The sequence below is a fragment of the Scyliorhinus torazame genome, chromosome 10 (genome assembly GCF_047496885.1).
Source record: "Scyliorhinus torazame isolate Kashiwa2021f chromosome 10, sScyTor2.1, whole genome shotgun sequence".
NCBI lineage: Eukaryota > Metazoa > Chordata > Chondrichthyes > Carcharhiniformes > Scyliorhinidae > Scyliorhinus > Scyliorhinus torazame.
In genome coordinates, this window is record NC_092716.1 from 176,349,466 (window position 1) to 176,368,399 (window position 18,934).

Genomic DNA, 18,934 nt, shown 5'->3' on the forward strand with positions numbered 1-18,934 from the left:
CCTGCTTGTACAGGTCCCACCTTCCCCAGAATGCGCTCCAATTATCCAAATACCTGAAGCCCTCCCTCCTACACCATTCCTGCAGCCACGTGTTCAACTGCACTCTCTCCCTATTCCTAGCCTCGCTATCACGTGGCACCGGAAACAAACCAGAGATGACAACTCTATCTGTCCTGGCTTTTAACTTCCAGCCTAACTCCCTAAACTTGTTTATTACCTCCACACCCCTTTTCCTACCTATGTCGTTGGTACCAATGTGCACCACGACTTCTGGCTGCTCCCCCTCCCCCTTAAGGATCCTGAAGACACGATCCGAGACATCCCTGGCCCTGGCACCCGGGAGGCAACATACCTTCCGGGAGTCTCGCTCGCGACCACAGAATCTCCTATCTATTCCCCTAACCATTGAATCTCCTACAACTATTGCTTTTCTAATATTTATGTTCTCCCGTGTCTGCGTGGGTTTCATCCCCATAACACAAAAATGTGGATTGGCCACGCTAAATTGCCCCTTAATTGGAAAAAATGAATTGGGCACTCTGAATTTATTTTTTTTAAATGAGTAATATTCCATCTATATTCACTCTGCCGCAAATATTCCAATATTCTAGATAAAGAGAAGACATATTATAGATGAGTGATATCCCACATGCATATAGAGGGAGGCACATATTGATAGATGAGTAATAATTAGCATGTATAAAGTGAAAGGCACGCATTACAGATACGTAATATTCCATCTTCATGGACACAAGTACAGATAGAGTTGAGGAATATTGTGTATTTACATAGAGACATGCACTGACATTAAAAGTAGGTAATATTTCATATCATATAAAGAAAGACACAAAGTAAAAGGGTAGATGTCATAATTATTAAGAAAAAGATACAGATTACACATGGGTAATATTCAATTCTTATATGGAGATACAGTAAGAAGTCTTACAACACCAGTAAAGGTTGTGATGAAGGAGCTATGCTCCGAAAGCTAGTGATTCCAAATAAATCTGTTGGACTTTACCCTGGTGTCATAAGGTTTCTTACTGTGCCCACCCCAGTCTAATGTTGCAATCTCTGCTATATGGAGATAGGCATAGGTATTACAGAGGGGTAATATCCCATATTTATATAGACAAGCACTGAGATTAAAACAGGCAAAATTCATATATAAATAGAGATTGGCACAAGCATCAGAGGTAATATTCTGTTATTAAGTAAAGACGGGCACAGATACCACAGGAGGTTAATAGTCTATATTTATATAGAGATAAGATTGATTAAAATTAGAGAATATTCAGAACCAGTCTTATACTTATTATCTATTCCAAATATTCCATATTATTATACGTTTATCTCATCATCCCAGCATAGCCATCAAGCTCATCTATAGCCATATCACTCTTCTGTAGTATGTCTTCTCTTTATATAGATGGAATATTACTCATTTAAAAAAAAAAATTTAGAGTACCTAATTCATTTTTTTCAATTACGAGGCAATTTAGCGTGGCCAATCCATCTACCCTGCACATCATTGTGTTGTGGGGGCGAAACCCATGCAGACACGGGGAGAACGTGCAAACTCCACACAGACAGTGACCCAGAGCCGGGATTGAACCTGGGATCTCAACGCTGTGAGGCAGCAGTGCTAACCACTGTGCCACCGTACCACAGTGCCGCCTCCTCATTTGAATTCTGCAACATTCTATTGGTTCCGCAGAAGAAAGAAAACAAAACGAAAGGGAAAAAAGCAGCTCCTCCCACTCTGCACCGAATCACCACACTGCTCCAAATTACCAAGTTTCAATCCTCACTCCATCTTTCTCACTCTTACATCCTGCATCGGTTCCCATCCCCCTGCCACATTAGTTTAAACCCTCCTCAACAGCGCTAGCAAACAACCCCCCTAGGACATTGGTTCCAGTCCTGCCCAGGTGTAGACCGTCCGATTTGTAATGGTCCCACCGCCCCCAGAACCGGTTCCAACATTCCAGAAATTTGAATCCCTCCCCCCGCACCATCTCTCAAGCTACGCATTCATCCTGCCTATCCTGTCATTCCTACTCTGACTAGCACGTGGCACTGGTAGGGATCCTGAGATTACTACCATTGAGGTCCTACTTTTTAGTTTAGTTCCTAACTCCCTAAATTCAGCATCCCGTTTTTTACCTATATAGTTGGTGCCTCTATATACCACGACAGCTGGCTGTTCATTCTCCCCCTTTAGAATTCCTGCAGACGCTCTGAGACATCCAAGACCCTTGCAGCCAGGAGGTAATATACCTTCCTGGAATCTTGTTTGCATCTGGAGAAAGGCCTGTCTACTCCCCTTACAATCAAATCCCCTATCACTATAGCTCTACCACACTTTTTCCTGCCCTCCTGCGCAGCAGAGCCAGCCACAGTGCCATGAACCTGGTTACTGCTGCCTTCACCTGGTGAGCCATCTCCCTCAAAAGTATCCAAACCGTTATACCTGGTTTTGTTTGGAGGGAGATGACCACAGGGGACCCCTGCAGTGCCTTCCTACTCTTCCTCTGCATGTTGGTCACCCATTTCCTATCTCCCTCAGTACTCTTTATCTGCAGTGTGACCAACTCGCTAAACGTGCTATCCACGACTTCCTCAGCATCGTGGATGCTCCAAAGTGAGTCCATCCGCAGCTCCAGAGCCGTCAAGCGGTCTGACAGAAGCTGCAACTGGACACACTTCTTGCAGGTGAAGGAGCCAGGGACAGTGGACGTGTCCCTGAACTCCCACATCACATAAGAGTAGCATGACACGGGTCTGGGATCTCTTGCCATGTCTTAACCCTTAGGTTAACTATACAACCACAATGTCAAAAAAAATAGATAAATGAAAAGAAAAGAAAAACTACTTGCCAGTCACCACTACTTACCAGATGAATTCAAATTTAGCAGGTCCCCTCATGGTCAATCCAATCACAGCCCTCCTGTGACGTCACTCTTCACTTTCCCCCCAGTCCAAGCCTCAGATTCACCGTTTACCCGCTTACCTTCCCCAGATTCCGTCGGTCCAACAACTCGACTCCGCTCCGCTCCTGAAAAGGAAAGCCGCGTTCCCGAGGTAGGTTTTTAAACTCCCCGCTTACCTTCCTAAGATGCCATTGGTCCAACTACTCATCTCCGCTCCGCTGCTGAAAAGCCAGAAGAAAGAAAACAAAACGAAAGGGGAAAAAGCAGCTCCTCCCACTCTGCACCGAATTACCACACTGCTCCAAATTACCAAGTTTCAATCCTCACTCCATCTTTCTCACTCAGGCTGTCTCTACTTCACGTGCACAAGGTTGGGATCAAACCCAGGTCCCTGGTGTTGTGAGGTAGCAGTGCTAACCACTCTGCCACTTTGCCGCCTTGTGAATGATTACAAGAAATTCATCAGAACATTTCACAAAAATAATAACAATACTGTATGAGACTCAGTCACCAACAACTGGAGCATTCTCCATGGCAATGCCTCTACCAATCAAACTCCACTTGTCAACCAATCAGCACTTGCTACTCATGCAGTAGAGATTTGTTATCTCCCTTGGATTTGTATCCTTACAAAAAATTCTGATTGAGTGCAAGTCAAAAAGTTTCAACAAGTTATATACTATCAATATATATTGTATCAATACTGTAATTTGTAACTTGTCTATCTGCCTGTCTATTTACGTAGCCATCTGTCTGTCTGTCTGTCCCTTTCTTCCACAGTTCCAAATAATGTGATTTTCGAAAAATAATAATGCTGTAATGTTTACAACTGAGAAATTTCCTGTGATATTTCAAATTATATATTTACTGTAGTTATCATTTTTATTGATACTGTAACATATGGGTTTTAATGCGGTTGCTTTAAATTTATATGTTTACCTATAGTAGTAATAATTTAAAATATTAATGAATAATTCATCAAAGTATTCATACATTTTCATATATTTAGAATTCCCAGTAATACCCTTTCCTGGAATATTTATATCATAGTATCATAGAATTTACAGTGCAGAAGAGGTCCATTCGGCCCATCGAGTCTGCACCAGCCCTTGGAAAGAGCACCCCATGTTCATCTTCCTGTAATATTTATAATTTCTGTTAATAATTTCCCTAATTGTTATAATTTCTATTGCCACATTTACATAGTAACATTTATAGTTTCTATTCATATATTTCCTCAGCATATATAAAATGTTTAGTAAAACATTACCTTGTGACCTTTTTATTATATATTTACAAGGAATAGTTCAAAGTTGTATTCATATGTTTCCCCATAGTACTTTCAATTTCTATTTGCACATTTCCCAGAATATATATCAAGATTTTTATGGTTTTACCTGCAATCCTAATTTCTATTTTAGTATTTGTCAATAATCTTTGCAATTTCTACCGTACATGACACTGTACACTTAATTATAAGCTATAATTACAAAAAACAAATGGAAACAATGTATGAATTAAATTAATTCTTAAAATGAGATGTCATAACCACACCAAAGGTGATCATGCTTTGCAACACTGCCCCACTATTGTCTCAGCCATCAATGTTACTGGTTACATTTCAACCACATTTTAAGATTGTATTAGTGCATGTTCTCTGATATATTTGAGGCTGCAGAATGCTGCCCTCCTGCCTTATGCAATCACTTCTTCTACTTGTCATGTTTCAATAACTTTGCAACAGAAAATGAATGCACGAGTATACATACCGTCAACAATAATGGAATAAATTTGTACATCTGTGTGATAAACAAAACAATTATTTTAACTTACAAATATGCACAAGCCATAAGGCCATGGAATTCTATTCTACAGATGTGGCATTGTCTTATTCAGATCATAGTTCACAATGAAATAACTACTGAAATATTTCTTACTACAAGCATATCAACTGAGACATTCAATGATACATAGACAATGACGCTGATACATTAGATGCATTATCAAATGGTGGCACATGCATAAGTTCACACTGACATACTCATTTGCTCAATAATAGGGATTCAACCGCAGTGACAAACTGTTTAGGGTACACACTTACTGACATTCAAATTGTCATGAACTGACGCACCAATAGTGAAATGCAAGCACACTGACATACATGCGAATATGCTCAGTTATTAATATTACTGGCCCATTGAAATACTCACAGACAGTTTCAGCATCACAGACTCAGGTTATAGATTGACATGTTTCTTACCATCTCCCTGTGTATAGAAGTTGTCAAGTGGGTTCGAGGTGACCACATTAACGTGGCATTTCAAAATTTGGATGATTTCATTGAGCTGCTCTCTGTTACTGTCACAGTCCAAGAAGATCTCAAACTCTGAGTTCCTTCGCTTGGACTTTCGAGACTCAATGTGAACCAGGTTCACATGTTTCTCCTGGAGAGTGAATAGAGACAATATATGAAATTGTGTGCTTTCAACACAAAATACTGAAAATCATAGCATGACTATCTTCATTTGAAATGTTTTATTTTTATTTCAAATATAATGTTGTTTGGTTGTTCATAATAGGCAGGATACAGACCATACTCACAGCCTGTGCCTGCAAAACCAAAATATCTACCTTTCGATGTGATCCTGCAATTGGACAGCACCTGCTGAACAATCTTAAGTGTGCTAATAGCTATACTAACTACCAAATTAAAATAATCAATTGAGTTCGTAACATGGCTCATTTACACTTGTTAAAAGGAAAGACCCATGGCAGCACAGTAGCACAAATGGCTAGCACTGTGACTTCCAATGCCAGGGTCCCAGATTCGATTCCCCGCTGGGTCACTGTCTGTGCGGAGTCTGCACATTCTCTCCATGTCTGCGTGGGTTTCCTCCGGGTCCTCCGGTTTCCTCCCACGGTCCTAAAACATGCAGGTTAGGTGGATTGGTCATGCTAAAATTGTCCTTCGTGTCCAAAAAGGTTAGGAGGATTAACTGGGTTACGGGCATAGGGTGGAAGTGAGGGATTAAGTGGGTCGGTGCAGACTCGATGGCCCAAATGGCCTCCTTCTGCACTGTATGTTCTATATGATCTTTGAAAACAAGCCTTGTGCCTTTTGTTAATTATCCTGTAGCTTAGGGAGCCTATATATCCCCCCTTGCTTTCTCCATGGCAGCGCCTCAGCAATTCAGAATCAAGTTGCCAACCAACTGGCACTCTTACTCCTATAATATAAATTCTGATTGTTTGAAATCTGGCATTCTTGCAATTGTCCTGATGAGTGTAAGACAAAAACTTCAGCAACACTCAGAAATATTCAAGTTCTTTCCCACCAAGCAACTGTAAGAATGATGTTGTGCTTTGTTACATTTGACTGTGAAATAGATCATGAAAGGATCTTGAGGCATGTGTTTTTCTTCAGCTAAAATGTAATAGGAGAAAGCCACTGTGATCATACAAGTAAATATTAGGACAGTGTGTGCCTTGCATGTACCTGTGCAAAGGTTTGGTTTGGAGACTGGGCCCTATAAGGGCTCTGAAACCAGGGCAAGTGCCTAAAATCTGTCTCTAATGGATAGAATCCATACAGACCGGTCAAGCAGAAACAGGGTTCATTATACTGAGAGCACAGGCTGCCTGGACCAACCCCTGCTGCCAGTGGCAGACGGTCATTAGAACTGGATTCACTCAGAGCCCCGACTGGGAAACTACACAGGTCGCAGTGCCTTAGTGCTGCTCCTGAGTGAAAAACAACTGGGATGAATTTTTTTCCATTTCACTGCTTTACAATATTTTGCGCTGTTTTTAAATGTCTTTTGGGCAATTAGCTGTAAAAAGCAACATTTGTTAACTGAACGAGAAACAGAAGATAGAAGTGCTCAACAGGTCTGGATAGCATCTGGGGAAAGAAACTATGGTTAACATTTGAGATTGTGTGGTCTTTCATCAGAACTGGGTTGCTTTGTCCACAGATGCTGCCTGACCTGCTGTGTGTTTCGAACAGTTTCTGATTTTTTTATTTCAGATTTATTATGTTGCCTTTCCTATTTGTTAACTGTTCACTAAGTACTCTTAAATCTTTCTAAAGGACAGTCAAGATGAACCCTTGAGCTTTTGTTCAGGGTTAATAAGGAAGCTTGAGATAATGGCTAACACAGAGGAGATTTAGAGAGTGCGCAGGGGATTTTATTTTTTCAAGAAATATACTTTATTCATAAAATCTATCATAAACATTACAAAACATTTCGAATTGTCTTGACTGTACATTTCCATCAGAGTTACACATTCCCTTGACTTTCTTCCATTCAATTTTGATAACATTACACACACATCGCTCTTTATGTTACGATTCCTTCTTAAATATTTACATTGTCATGTTTCTTTTATACATTGGAGTGTTAAGAGCGCTGGGGATTTGAGTACATCCACTAATTAAGCTGATTTAAATTGGCAATCCCTACCTTACTCATCCAGGCAGACCTTACAGCTGATAACTCGCATCTTAATTTACTTAGTGAGCAATTTCTTTCTTTATTTGTTTCATGTCATTTAAAGAAAAATAACATTTTAAAACTTAATCATTCACACCAAAATCCACCTTTTCCACATTTACAACTTGTTATTTGCTGGAGTCAGGTTGGACCTTATTTACCAATAGAATTTAGACCAGGGTGAGAGCTAGGTCAGTAGGTGAGATACAGTAGTAACATTGCAGGAGCTTGTTGATTGAGCTCTATCATAGATTTTGACCATCTAATCGGCTTTGTAAAATTAGATTAGCACTATTCTTGTGATACTTAATGCTTTGCAGTCTCCACTATTGTATGTATATTCCCACTTACGTTGGTTCGATACCAGTTGGGTGATCAAGAAAAGTAAAAGCACCATAATTATAATTAGGTCCTGGTGGTAGATTTCCAATCATTAATGCTAGAAAATGGCTTAAAATGAAAATTTTCTGTGAGAAATAGCATGCACCTAACAATTTGATTTGGTGTGATTGTTTTCTACCATTCATGGGGCCATAATTTTTATTCCCAAAATAAGGAAAATATATCCCTAAAAAATTCAAAATTGCAGGAATGGACAAGAAGTTAAGAGAGAGACAGAGGGTTGCTGGCTGAGATTAATAATAACCTGTGGATGGTTAGATAAGGAGCATATCCAGTGCTCCTAGTACCACATGTGGGAGCATCAGACTCAAATCAATAGACCCGTCATCTGAGCAAGAGCTGGAAGTGAGAGTTACTGTGACACAAACTGGATGTTTGTAAGGATTAAAGTCACTGGGTATATGGAATTGCTCATGGAACATGTTTGTGGACCAGGTACAAACATGAATGAGTGTCTGACTGAGCGAGACAGAAGGTATATGGTGTTTTCTCCTAGTTTGCTCCAAATGTGTGAAATTATGCTACCTGGAAGAGTTTCAGTGCCTTCACCAACCCTCCTATTTCATTTTTCAGTGAGAAGACAACAGCCACCCGTCCTCGCTCTACAGACACATTGCAATTCTCTTTATTCTCCTTATTCTCTTCAATCTTGCTGAAAGTCGACTTGTTGATCTGTCAGATATAAAAACACATGAATAAAGACCGCCGGTATTGAGAGTTAGCTGAAATTCTACAGAAACAAATCAGCACCACTAGCTAGAGAAGCCAGTTCAAACTAGCTAGCTAATTAACTAACTTGTTGCCATTCCAGGACAAAGTTTGCTTATCTCTCAGCCTGAAAGAAACTTCACTTTAACAGTAAAATGTAGTTAATGTAAACTAGACTAGATTTTAAAAAGAGATTGACCCTTAAAATTCAGTCACTCACCAAATTCCCAAGCCCCACATTGGGTGGAATTGTGCCCAATAGGAAAAAACAGTTTAGACCGATATTCTTATTCCCAGTTTTTGCTGGTGTTCCATTTTGAGGTATACAAGACCAGTTTGGACCAGTATTCTTATTCCCAGTTTTTACAGTTTCTTGCTTCTGGAATATAAATTATGAGTTGGGCGAGGAAGTGAGAGTGATTTCCACTCAGGGGTGGGATAGCTGACCATGCACAATCTTGTTGGGGATTTAAGGGCATTGCACATCATTCCCAATCAGATTTGGATGATGTGGTCCTACTGAGTCACTATTTATTGCCTCACATCATTAGTAGTATCATCACTGACTATCCCAGCAAGAGTATGTTTAAGCCTTGTGGCCTAGGTATCCATGAGGCAGCTCATTTATTGCTAACCCAGTTTTGTGCACTCAGGAAATGCTGTCTGTGCAGCGTTGGCAGACAAATCATCGCCTGTCCTGTTGCTGTAGGAGCCTGGAAATAGCATCAAAGGGGTGCATTTTAAAGATAGATTGCAGCAAATGCAGTCTGAGCCAGGCCACCCCAATCCCAAGAGGGACAGCCCAAGTTCACAGACTTGGCACCAAGTCACGACCCGCTTCATCCCCCAGCCCAGGGAGCTATCCCCCAGCAAGCCCGGCAGTTTTCAGCAGTTTTTCAGTGGCTTTTTAGCCTTCTGCTCCACCTCTGCAGCCCAGCCCATGTTTGTCAGTACTTGTAGTAATTCACGACCGCACGGCTTCTGCCTGAAAGGAGTGGAGCATTGCGGAAGGACGGAGCATACTGTGTCCAACCTACTTACCACATTTAAATGCATGCAGATGCCGGTTTTGCATGCTGCTGTCTGCGTGGGGCACAAACCTCGTCATCACCACCGGCAAAGCATGGTACCCGAAAGGTGCCAGATGTGGAACTCTATTTTGGACACTCGATTCTCCGCCCTATTGCAGTCCAGGTTTGCGGCATTTTGAGGTAGGGAATTTTGCCCTTCCTCATCTGGATTATTGTATGTCCTGTTCGTCTCTATACTTAGGGAAGAGTAAGTAGTCCTCTCATCAAGCGATTGTAGCCAAGATTCACCAGATTGAGTCCAGGGACTGTGAGAATGGGCCTGTTTTTTAAAGTGCAGAGGACTGAGAGGCTATGTGTCTATGTAAAGCATAAAAACCCTTTACAGGGCTCTACAGGGTGGATGTTTCCCATGGCTGGGGTGCCCAGAACAAGGGGACATAGTCTCAGAGTAAGAGGCCATCAAGGATTGAGATGTGTAGGAATTTCAACATTCAGAGGATGCTGAGTGTTTGGAAGACGCCACCATAGAACAGTGGAAACTTTGACATTGAGAATGCTCCACTAATAGATCGATAGATTTGTAGCTAAAGAATCGGGACCCTCAGGGATATAAACTGGAACACTGTTGTTGTTCCCTCCCCACCCCAAGCCCTAGGGAGCTAACAGTTGCCTCCCTCCCTCTGTCTCTCCATCCCTCCATTCCTGTTCTCCCACCAAGGTCAACTTGAATTGCACTTTAGCACAGAGTTTACTGCAGCTCTTGACCTTGAGGGATCTCAGAGTTTCAGAGTTAATTATCATAGAATTTACAGTGCAGAAGGTGGCCATTCGGCCCGTCGAGCCTGCACCGGCCCTTGGAAAGAGCACCCTACCCAAGGTCAACACTTCCACCCTATCCCCATAACCCAGCAACCCCACCCAACACTAAGGGCAATTTTGGACACTAAGGGCAATTTATCATGGCCAATCCACCTAACCTGCACATCTTTGGACTGTGGGAGGAAACTGGAGCACCCGGAGGAAACCCACGCACACACGGGGAGGATGTTAAGAGACCCATGAATCAGTGAGCAAAACCTGCTTCTGTGTGGGCTTCTCCATGGAGAGAACACAGTTGACTACAATTCTCATCTAGATTATTAGGGTGGTCCCTTTAGTCAGCCAATTATGCTCAACATTAACTCCTCCCACCCAAAATCATCATCCTCCCACTTTGAAGGATCGTATTTCAGAACGATCTCATTTGGACAAACACATTTTAAAAATGCCACGTGTCACATTTCAGGCCTGCTCCACCACCTTCCATCTTCCCCCATGACCCATCAACTTCTCCCAAACCCCTGAGCAACCCAACATAACCATTCCCCTCCTCTCTGTTGAGTCGTGTAAAATGGTTGTTTTTCAAACTAGATGATAGTAGACAGTAGTGTTCCCCTAGGGTAAATCCATAGAATCCTTACATTGCAGAAGGAGGGCATTCGGTCCATTGGGGCTGCACTGATCCACTGAAAGAACAGCCTACCTAAGGCTGCTCCCTCACCCTAACTCCACCTAGCTTGTACATATTTGGACACTAAGGGGAAATTTTAGCATGGTCAATTCACCTAACCTGGACATCGCTGGTCTGTGGGAGGAAACCCAGAGATACAGGGAGAATGTGCAGACTCCACACAGACCATCACCCAAGGCCTTAATTGAACCCTTATCCTTGGCGCTCTGAGGCAGCAATGCTAGCCACTGTGGCACCGTGCCTTGGCCTACTACATGCTAGGACCTTTTGTGATATACTTAAAAGACTTGGATATTGGAATACAGAGTAAAATGTTAAAATTTGCCAATGATTCCAAACTTGGAAGTGTGGCAAATGGTGAGAATTGTACCAATTGTTTGCAACAGAACATAGATGGGCTAGCTGAATGGGAAAACACATGAAATGAAATGAAAATGAAATGAAAATCACTTATTGTCACAAGTAGGCTTCAAATGAAGCTACTGTGAAAAGTCCCTAGTCGCCACATTCCGGCGCCTGTTCGGGGAGGCTGGTACGGGAATATAACATAACAGATAAAAGTAATACGTGGACATGTGAGGTGATGCATTTTTACAGACTGGGTGGGAGAGGTATTATAGAATTAATGGCACTATTCTAAGGAGTGTGCAAAGACAGAGAGACCTGGTGGTTTATGTGCCTAGATCTTTGAAGGTGGCAGAACATATTAATAGAGTGGGACCTGTACAAGAAGGACAGGTTGCACCTGTACTGAAGGGGCACCTGCATCTTGGGTGGGAGGTTTGCTAGTGCTGTTTGGGAGGGTTTAAACTAGTGTGGCAGGGGGGTGGGAACCGGAACAGCAGGCTAGTAAGTGTAGAGACTGGGGAAGAAAGTGAGATTGAGGTAAACATAACGCAGCATAAGAGCAGGCTGCAGGGAAGCTGCAGGGCTCAGTGGGACTGTAGATCTGGAGTGCGTTTGCGTCAAAGTATAACAGGTAAAACAGATGAACTGAGAGCCTGGATTATTGCATGGAACTATGATGTAATCGCAATTATGGAGACATGGTTAAAGGAGGGACAGGACTGGCAGCTTAACATGGCGGGATATTGTTGTTTTAGACAGGACAGAAGGGGAAACAAAAGAGGTGGGGAGTTGCATTGCTGATTAGGGAACAGATCACAGCTGTGTTGAGGGAGGACACATTGGAGGGATCTTGTAGTGAGGCATTCTGGGTGAAGCTCAGGAACAAGAAGGTTAAAATCACAATGTTGGGAGTGTACGACAGACCTCCCAACAGCCCGCAGGAGACAGAGGAGCAGTTATGTAGTTAGACACTGTGTGAAAAAAACAGGGTAGTTGTGATAGGCAACTTTAACTTCCCCCATATTGATTGGGAGTCCGTTACAGCCAGGGGCTCGGATGGAGAATAATTTGTCAGGTGTGTCCAGGAGGGCTTTTTGATACAGTATGCTGACAATCCAATAAGGGAGGGAGCCATACTAGGCTTGTTATTGGGGAATGAGCCAGGTCAGGTGATTGATGTTTCAGTGGGGGCGCATTTTGGGCTTAATTCCATAAGATTTCAAGTAATGAATCAGCACAAGAATGGCCCGCGGGCAAGAGTGCTTAATTGGGCAAGGGCCAATTCCATCCAAATTAGACAGGAATTGGGGAATTTGGATTGGGAGCGGCTATTTGAGGGCAAATCCACGTCTGACATGTGGGAGGCTTTTAAAGGCCAGTTGACTAAAGTGCATGACAGGCATGTCCCCACAAGAGTGAAGGCTAGAAATGGCAGGATTCAGGAACCATGGATGACAAGGGATATAGTAAGCTAAGTCAAAAGGAAAAAGGAAGCATGTGATAGGTCTAGACATCTAAAAACTGATAAAGCCCTTGACGATTACAGTGAAAGTAGGAAGGAACTTAAACGTGGAATTAGGAGGGCTAAAAGGGGCCATGAAATGTCTTTAGCAAACATGGTCAAGGAGTATCCGAAGGCTTTTTATGTATAGAGTAGAAGCAAGAGGGTAGCATGAGAAAGAGTGGGTACCATTATATTTATGAAAATGTGGTCTATTGCCCAGTTATAGATGTAGGTTTAAATAATAAATTAATAAAAAGGGACAGGGGAAGCTGACAAGCAGAATACAAAGATAGAAGAATGCTAGACTGAAACAGAAACCAGCTGTAAAAACAGCTAGGATTAATTTGTCCATTCAGACTGGGTGTTGTCGGCAAACTTGCAGAATCTGGCATTGTATCACCCAGGGGAAACGTGCAGATGAGAAATAGAAGGGGCCATGGATAGATCCTTGGGGAACTACAGAGGTAGCAATCCAGATCAGGAAAAGAAGCCATTGCATAAGAATATCCAACTACGACTGGATAGGTTAGAGAGGAACCAGGCGAGTGTAGCTCCACTCAGCTGGACAACAGAAGAGTGACATTGGAGGAGGATGGTATGGTTAATCATGTCAAAGGTTGCAGACAGGTCAAGAAGTATGAGGAGCAATAGTGTGTCTCAGTCACAGTGGATGTTATTTGTGACTTTGATTACAGCTTTTAAGTCTTTAGTAGATGTATCTGTCTGTCCATGCTTGCTTATTGTTGGACTCTGTACATGTTTATATATTGATGGGTTGTATGTGTATATTGGATATCTGGATGTAAAATAGTGGTCTGTAAATGTGTATTGTGTGGCTCTTGTGTGTACTGTGGGCTCTGTAGTAATAATTGCATAAATGTGCACTTTTCATGTACTGAAAACCAATATCCGGAGATCGCAACCAGACAACCTCTCACCTATCCCATTACCTTCTGTTAATTTTAAATGGATAAATTTAAAATCATTGGGAATAACTCTGCATTCTCAATATGTGTTCCCAGCAGTCATGTTATTGATTAAATTGATTCACGTCTACTAATGGACTTTTTGGCTGGGTTTGTTCTACTTCAGTGAGGGACAGCCTGCAGTTATCTGCCCATGATAAGTGAAGTAATTGCATTGAAAATCCTGGGTTAGGGCGCACAAAAGTGGGACCCACCAATCTTTGTGTCTATTTGTGGCTGTCTGTGTATTAATCATTACAGATGTATTAATAGACCTTTTTTTTCATCCATTGCTGGAAAGAGTGGCATTCATTATTGTCCATCCCTAATTGCCTTTGAGGTGGTATTGGTACTTAGACACCTTCTTGAGTATAACTGAATGGTTTGTATTAGGGAATGGTTTTTGTGGTCACCATTACTGATACTAACTTTTTATTTGGATAAATTAATTTGAATTCCACAGCTGCCGTGGTGACATTAGTCCGGGCCTCTTGATTACTCATTCCAGTAACGTACGCACTATGCTACTGTAGCTCCTGTTTGAGATGATCGATATGTGCATTGACTGTGTGCAGGAATGGGGTTGATCAGTGTGTGTGTGTGTAAGCTATGCGTCCAGTGCTTGTTCGCCAGGCACTCAGGGGAGTTAACAAAGAACAAAGAACAAAGAAATGTACAGCACAGGAACAGGCCCTTCGGCCCTCCAAGCCCGTGCCGACCATACTGCCCGACTAAACTACAATCTTCTACACTTCCTGGGTCCGTATCCTTCTATTCCCATCCTGTTCATATATTTGTCAAGATGCCCCTTAAATGTCCCTATCGTCCCTGCCTCCACTACCTCCTCCGGTAGTGAGTTCCAGGCACCCACTACCCTCTGCGTAAAAAACTTGCCTCGTACATCTACTCTAAACTTTGCCCCTCTCACCTTAAACCTATGCCCCCTAGTAATTGACCCCTCTACCCTGGGGAAAAGCCTCTGACTATCCACTCTGTCTATGCCCCTCATAATTTTGTATACCTCTATCAGGTCGCCCCTCAACCTCCTTCGTTCCAGTGAGAACAAACCGAGTTTATTCAATCGCTCCTCATAGCTTATGCCCTCCATACCAGGCAACATTCTGGTAAATCTCTTCTGCACCCTCTCTAAAGCCTCCACATCCTTCTGGTAGTGTGGCGACCAGAATTGAACACTATACTCCAAGTGTGGCCTAACTAAGGTTCTATACAGCTGCAACATGACTTGCCAATTCTTATACTCAATGCCCCGGCCAATGAAGGCAAGCATGCCGTATGCCTTCTTGACTACCTTCTCCACCTGTGTAGCCCCTTTCAGTGATCTGTGGACCTGTACTCCTAGATCTCTTTGACTTTCAATACTCTTGAGGGTTCTACCATTCACTGTATATTCCCTACCTGCATTAGCCCTTCCAAAATGCATTACCTCACATTTGTCCAGGTTAAACTCCATCTGCCATCTCTCCGCCCAAGTCTCCAGACAATCTAAATCCTGCTGTATCCTCAGACAGTCCTCATCGCTATCCGCAATTCCACCAACCTTTGTGTCGTCTGCAAACTTACTAATCAGACCAGTTACATTTTCCTCCAAATCATTTATATATACTACAAAGAGCAAAGGTCCCAGCACTGATCCCTGTGGAACACCACTGGTCACAGCCCTCCAATTAGAAAAGCATCCCTCCATTGCTACCCTCTGCCTTCTATGGCCTAGCCAGTTCTGTATCCACCTTGCCAGTTCACCCCTGATCCCGTGTGACTTCACCTTTTGTACTAGTCTACCATGAGGGACCTTGTCAAAGGCCTTACTGAAGTCCATATAGACAACATCTACTGCCCTACCTGCATCAATCATCTTAGTGACCTCCTCGAAAAACTCTATCAAGTTAGTGAGACACGACCTCCCCTTCACAAAACCGTGCTGCCTCTCACTAATACGTCCATTTGCTTCCAAATGGGAGTAGATCCTGTCTCGAAGAATTCTCTCCAGTAATTTCCCTACCACTGAAGTAAGGCTCACCGGCCTGTAGTTCCCGGGATTATCCCTGCCACCCTTCTTAAACAGAGGAACAACATTGGCTATTCTCCAGTCCTCCGGGACATCCCCTGAAGACAGCGAGGATCCAAAGATTTCTGTCAAGGCCTCAGCAATTTCCTCTCCAGCCTCCTTCAGTATTCTGGGGTAGATCCCATCCGGCCCTGGGGACTTATCTACCTTAATATTTTTTAAGACACCCAACACCTCGTCTTTTTGGATCACAATGTGACCCAGGCTATCTACACCCCCTTCTCCAGACTCAACATCTACCAATTCCTTCTCTTTGGTGAATACTGATGCAAAGTATTCATTTAGTACCTCGCCCATTTCCTCTGGCTCCACACATAGATTCCCTTGCCTATCCTTCAGTGGGCCAACCCTTTCCCTGGCTACCCTCTTGCTTTTTATGTAAGTGTAAAAAGCCTTGGGATTTTCCTTAACCCTATTTGCCAATGACTTTTCATGACCCCTTCTAGCCCTCCTGACTCCCTGCTTAAGTTCCTTCCTACTTTCCTTATATGCCACACAGGCTTCGTCTGTTCCCAGCCTTTTAGCCCTGACAAATGCCTCCTTTTTCTTTTTGACGAGGCCTACAATATCATTCGTCATCCAAGGTTCCCGAAAATTGCCGTATTTGTCTTTCTTCCTCACAGGAACATGCCTGTCCTGTATTCCTATCAACTGACACTTGAAAGCCTCCCACATGTCAGATGTTGATTTGCCCTCAAACATCCGCCCCCAATCTATGCTCTTCAGTTCCCGCCTAATATTGTTATAATTAGCCTTCCCCCAATTTAGCACATTCATCCTCGGACCACTCTTATCCTTGTCCACCAGTACTTTAAAACTTACTGAATTGTGGTCACTGTTACCGAAATGCTCCCCTACTGAAACATCTACCACCTGGCCGGGCTCATTCCCCAATACCAGGTCCAGTACCGCCTCTTCCCTAGTTGGACTGTTTACATATTGTTTTAAGAAGCCCTCCTGGATGCTCCTTACAAACTCTGCCCCGTCTAAGCCCCTGGCACTAAGTGAGTCCCAGTCAATATTGGGGAAGTTGAAGTCTCCCATCACCACAACCCTGTTGTTTTTACTCTTTTCCAAAATCTGTCTACCTATCTGCTCCTCTATCTCCCGCTGGCTGTTGGGAGGCCTGTAGTATACCCCCAACATTGTGACTGCACCCTTCTTATTCCTGATTACAAAGAACACAGCGGTAAGTCTTGGTGGATACTTTTCAAACTAGATTGAATTGTGAGTCATTGTTTTAACAAGGGTAGGGACTTAGTTGATTTATTTTTTCAAGTATAATAGTCTTTTAAAGATTTACATTTAAAAGGTCATTGCAGGAGAGCTCAAAGCCGTGGTTTGTTCCTCTTGCTCCATGTGGGAATCCGGGAACATTCGAGTCCCCAGGACCAGCATGCGTGCAGGAAGTGTGACCAGCTGCAGATACTAGAAGCTCGGGTTTCAGAGCTGGAACGGCAGCTAGGGACACTGTGAAGCATCTAGGAGGGCATCGTGAATAGCACGTTTAGAGAGGTGGATCACACCACAGCTGAAGGGACTTGAGGAAGGAAGTGAATGGGTGACCACCAGGCAGTCCAAGAGAAATCGGCAGGTAGTTCAGGAGTCCCCTGGCATCCCGCCCGCAAATCAGTATTCTAAGTTGGAGCTGGTTCCTCCAGGGAGTGCAGACAGAGCCAAGCTTCTGGCACAACAAGCAGCCTGTCTGCATAGGATGGGGGAAAGAGAGGAAGAGCAATAGTAATAGGGAATTCTATAGTCAGGAGAACAGATAGGCACTACTGTGGCCATCAACGTGACTCCAGGATAGTGTGTTGTCTCCCTGATACCAGGGTCCGGGATGCCACTGAACGGCTGCAGGGCATACTGAAGGGGAGGGTGAAAATGCAAGCGAGTACAGAAATAGGAGAATAGCACAGATGAACATGTGGCTTAAGAATTGGTGCAGGAGGGAGGGTTTTAGATTCCTGGATCACTGGGACCATTTCTGATGAAGGTGGGACATGTACAAACGGGATAGTCTACATCTGAACCAGAGCGGGACTAACATCCTTACTGGTTGGATTGCTAATGCTGTTGGGACAAGTTTAAACTAAGTCGACAGGGGGAGGGGAAGCAGACTGTTAGCAGAATAGGGACACAGCCTAACACAGAAAAGCAATCAAGTCAGAGGGAATACAGCGGTAATATGTTCCAAGGGAGTGTAATTGACAATATGGAAAGATGTGTCATTTGAAACATGGAAGTCTGGCAAAACCTGATTTAAGAAACATGAGAGAATGTAGGGAAAGATCCCACGAAGGGTTAACAGCAGCTGCAAAGAGCAGGATTATAAAATGCAGATTCTTTCTCACAAACAAGCACACAGGATTTTTGTATGAAGCTAAAAACAAGGATTCACACCTTCATTGAAATTAATTATTTTAGTAAGCATCTGGAAAAGCATGGATGAGGGTTTCAGTGGAGCTAGGTGATAAATGTAAACCTTTCAAGTTATAACCAAGTGGATTTTTAGCATTACGCTAAAAGCAATGATTCACACCTTCATTGAAATAAAATCAGCAGATAGAAAAGAATTACTAGAGGGCAAATATATAGGTGTGAAATTCTGCTAACACCAAGTAAATTAAAGAAAATTGGAGACTATCAGTCTACGAGAAAGATAATTTAAAGCTAAAATCAAAGTCAAAATTATGAGCTGAGGACACAATTGGAAAATAAAACTATAGAAATGACAGGAACCAAACTTCACACCTCTATTGAAACCAAAGCATTTTTGAATACCACAAAGGAACTTTGAACATCACCAAAGGAAGAATGTAATCAGATCTATGGGCTGAGGTCATGTCAAAATGAATACTTAGTCGTGTTAGAAAAATTCAGATTAAAGGTATCTTTTACAATCCAAGTGAAATAAAAGTTACTTTACAATAAAGTCATAAAAACTTAATAAC

At 42.7% G+C, this 18,934-nt stretch overlaps 1 protein-coding gene across 1 annotated transcript in view; it reads right to left on the minus strand.

The window, feature by feature from the left end:
- The window catches only part of tph1a (tryptophan hydroxylase 1 (tryptophan 5-monooxygenase) a), a 79,545-nt gene that overhangs the window by 50,315 nt on the left and 10,296 nt on the right, over positions 1-18,934 (minus strand). The window contains exons 2-4 of the mRNA XM_072518975.1: positions 8,354-8,500; positions 5,194-5,377; positions 4,703-4,732 (exon numbers count right to left, since the gene is read on the minus strand). Coding sequence (XP_072375076.1) covers positions 4,703-4,732; positions 5,194-5,377; positions 8,354-8,500 — 361 coding nt within the window. The remainder of the gene's footprint in view (positions 1-4,702; positions 4,733-5,193; positions 5,378-8,353; positions 8,501-18,934) is intronic.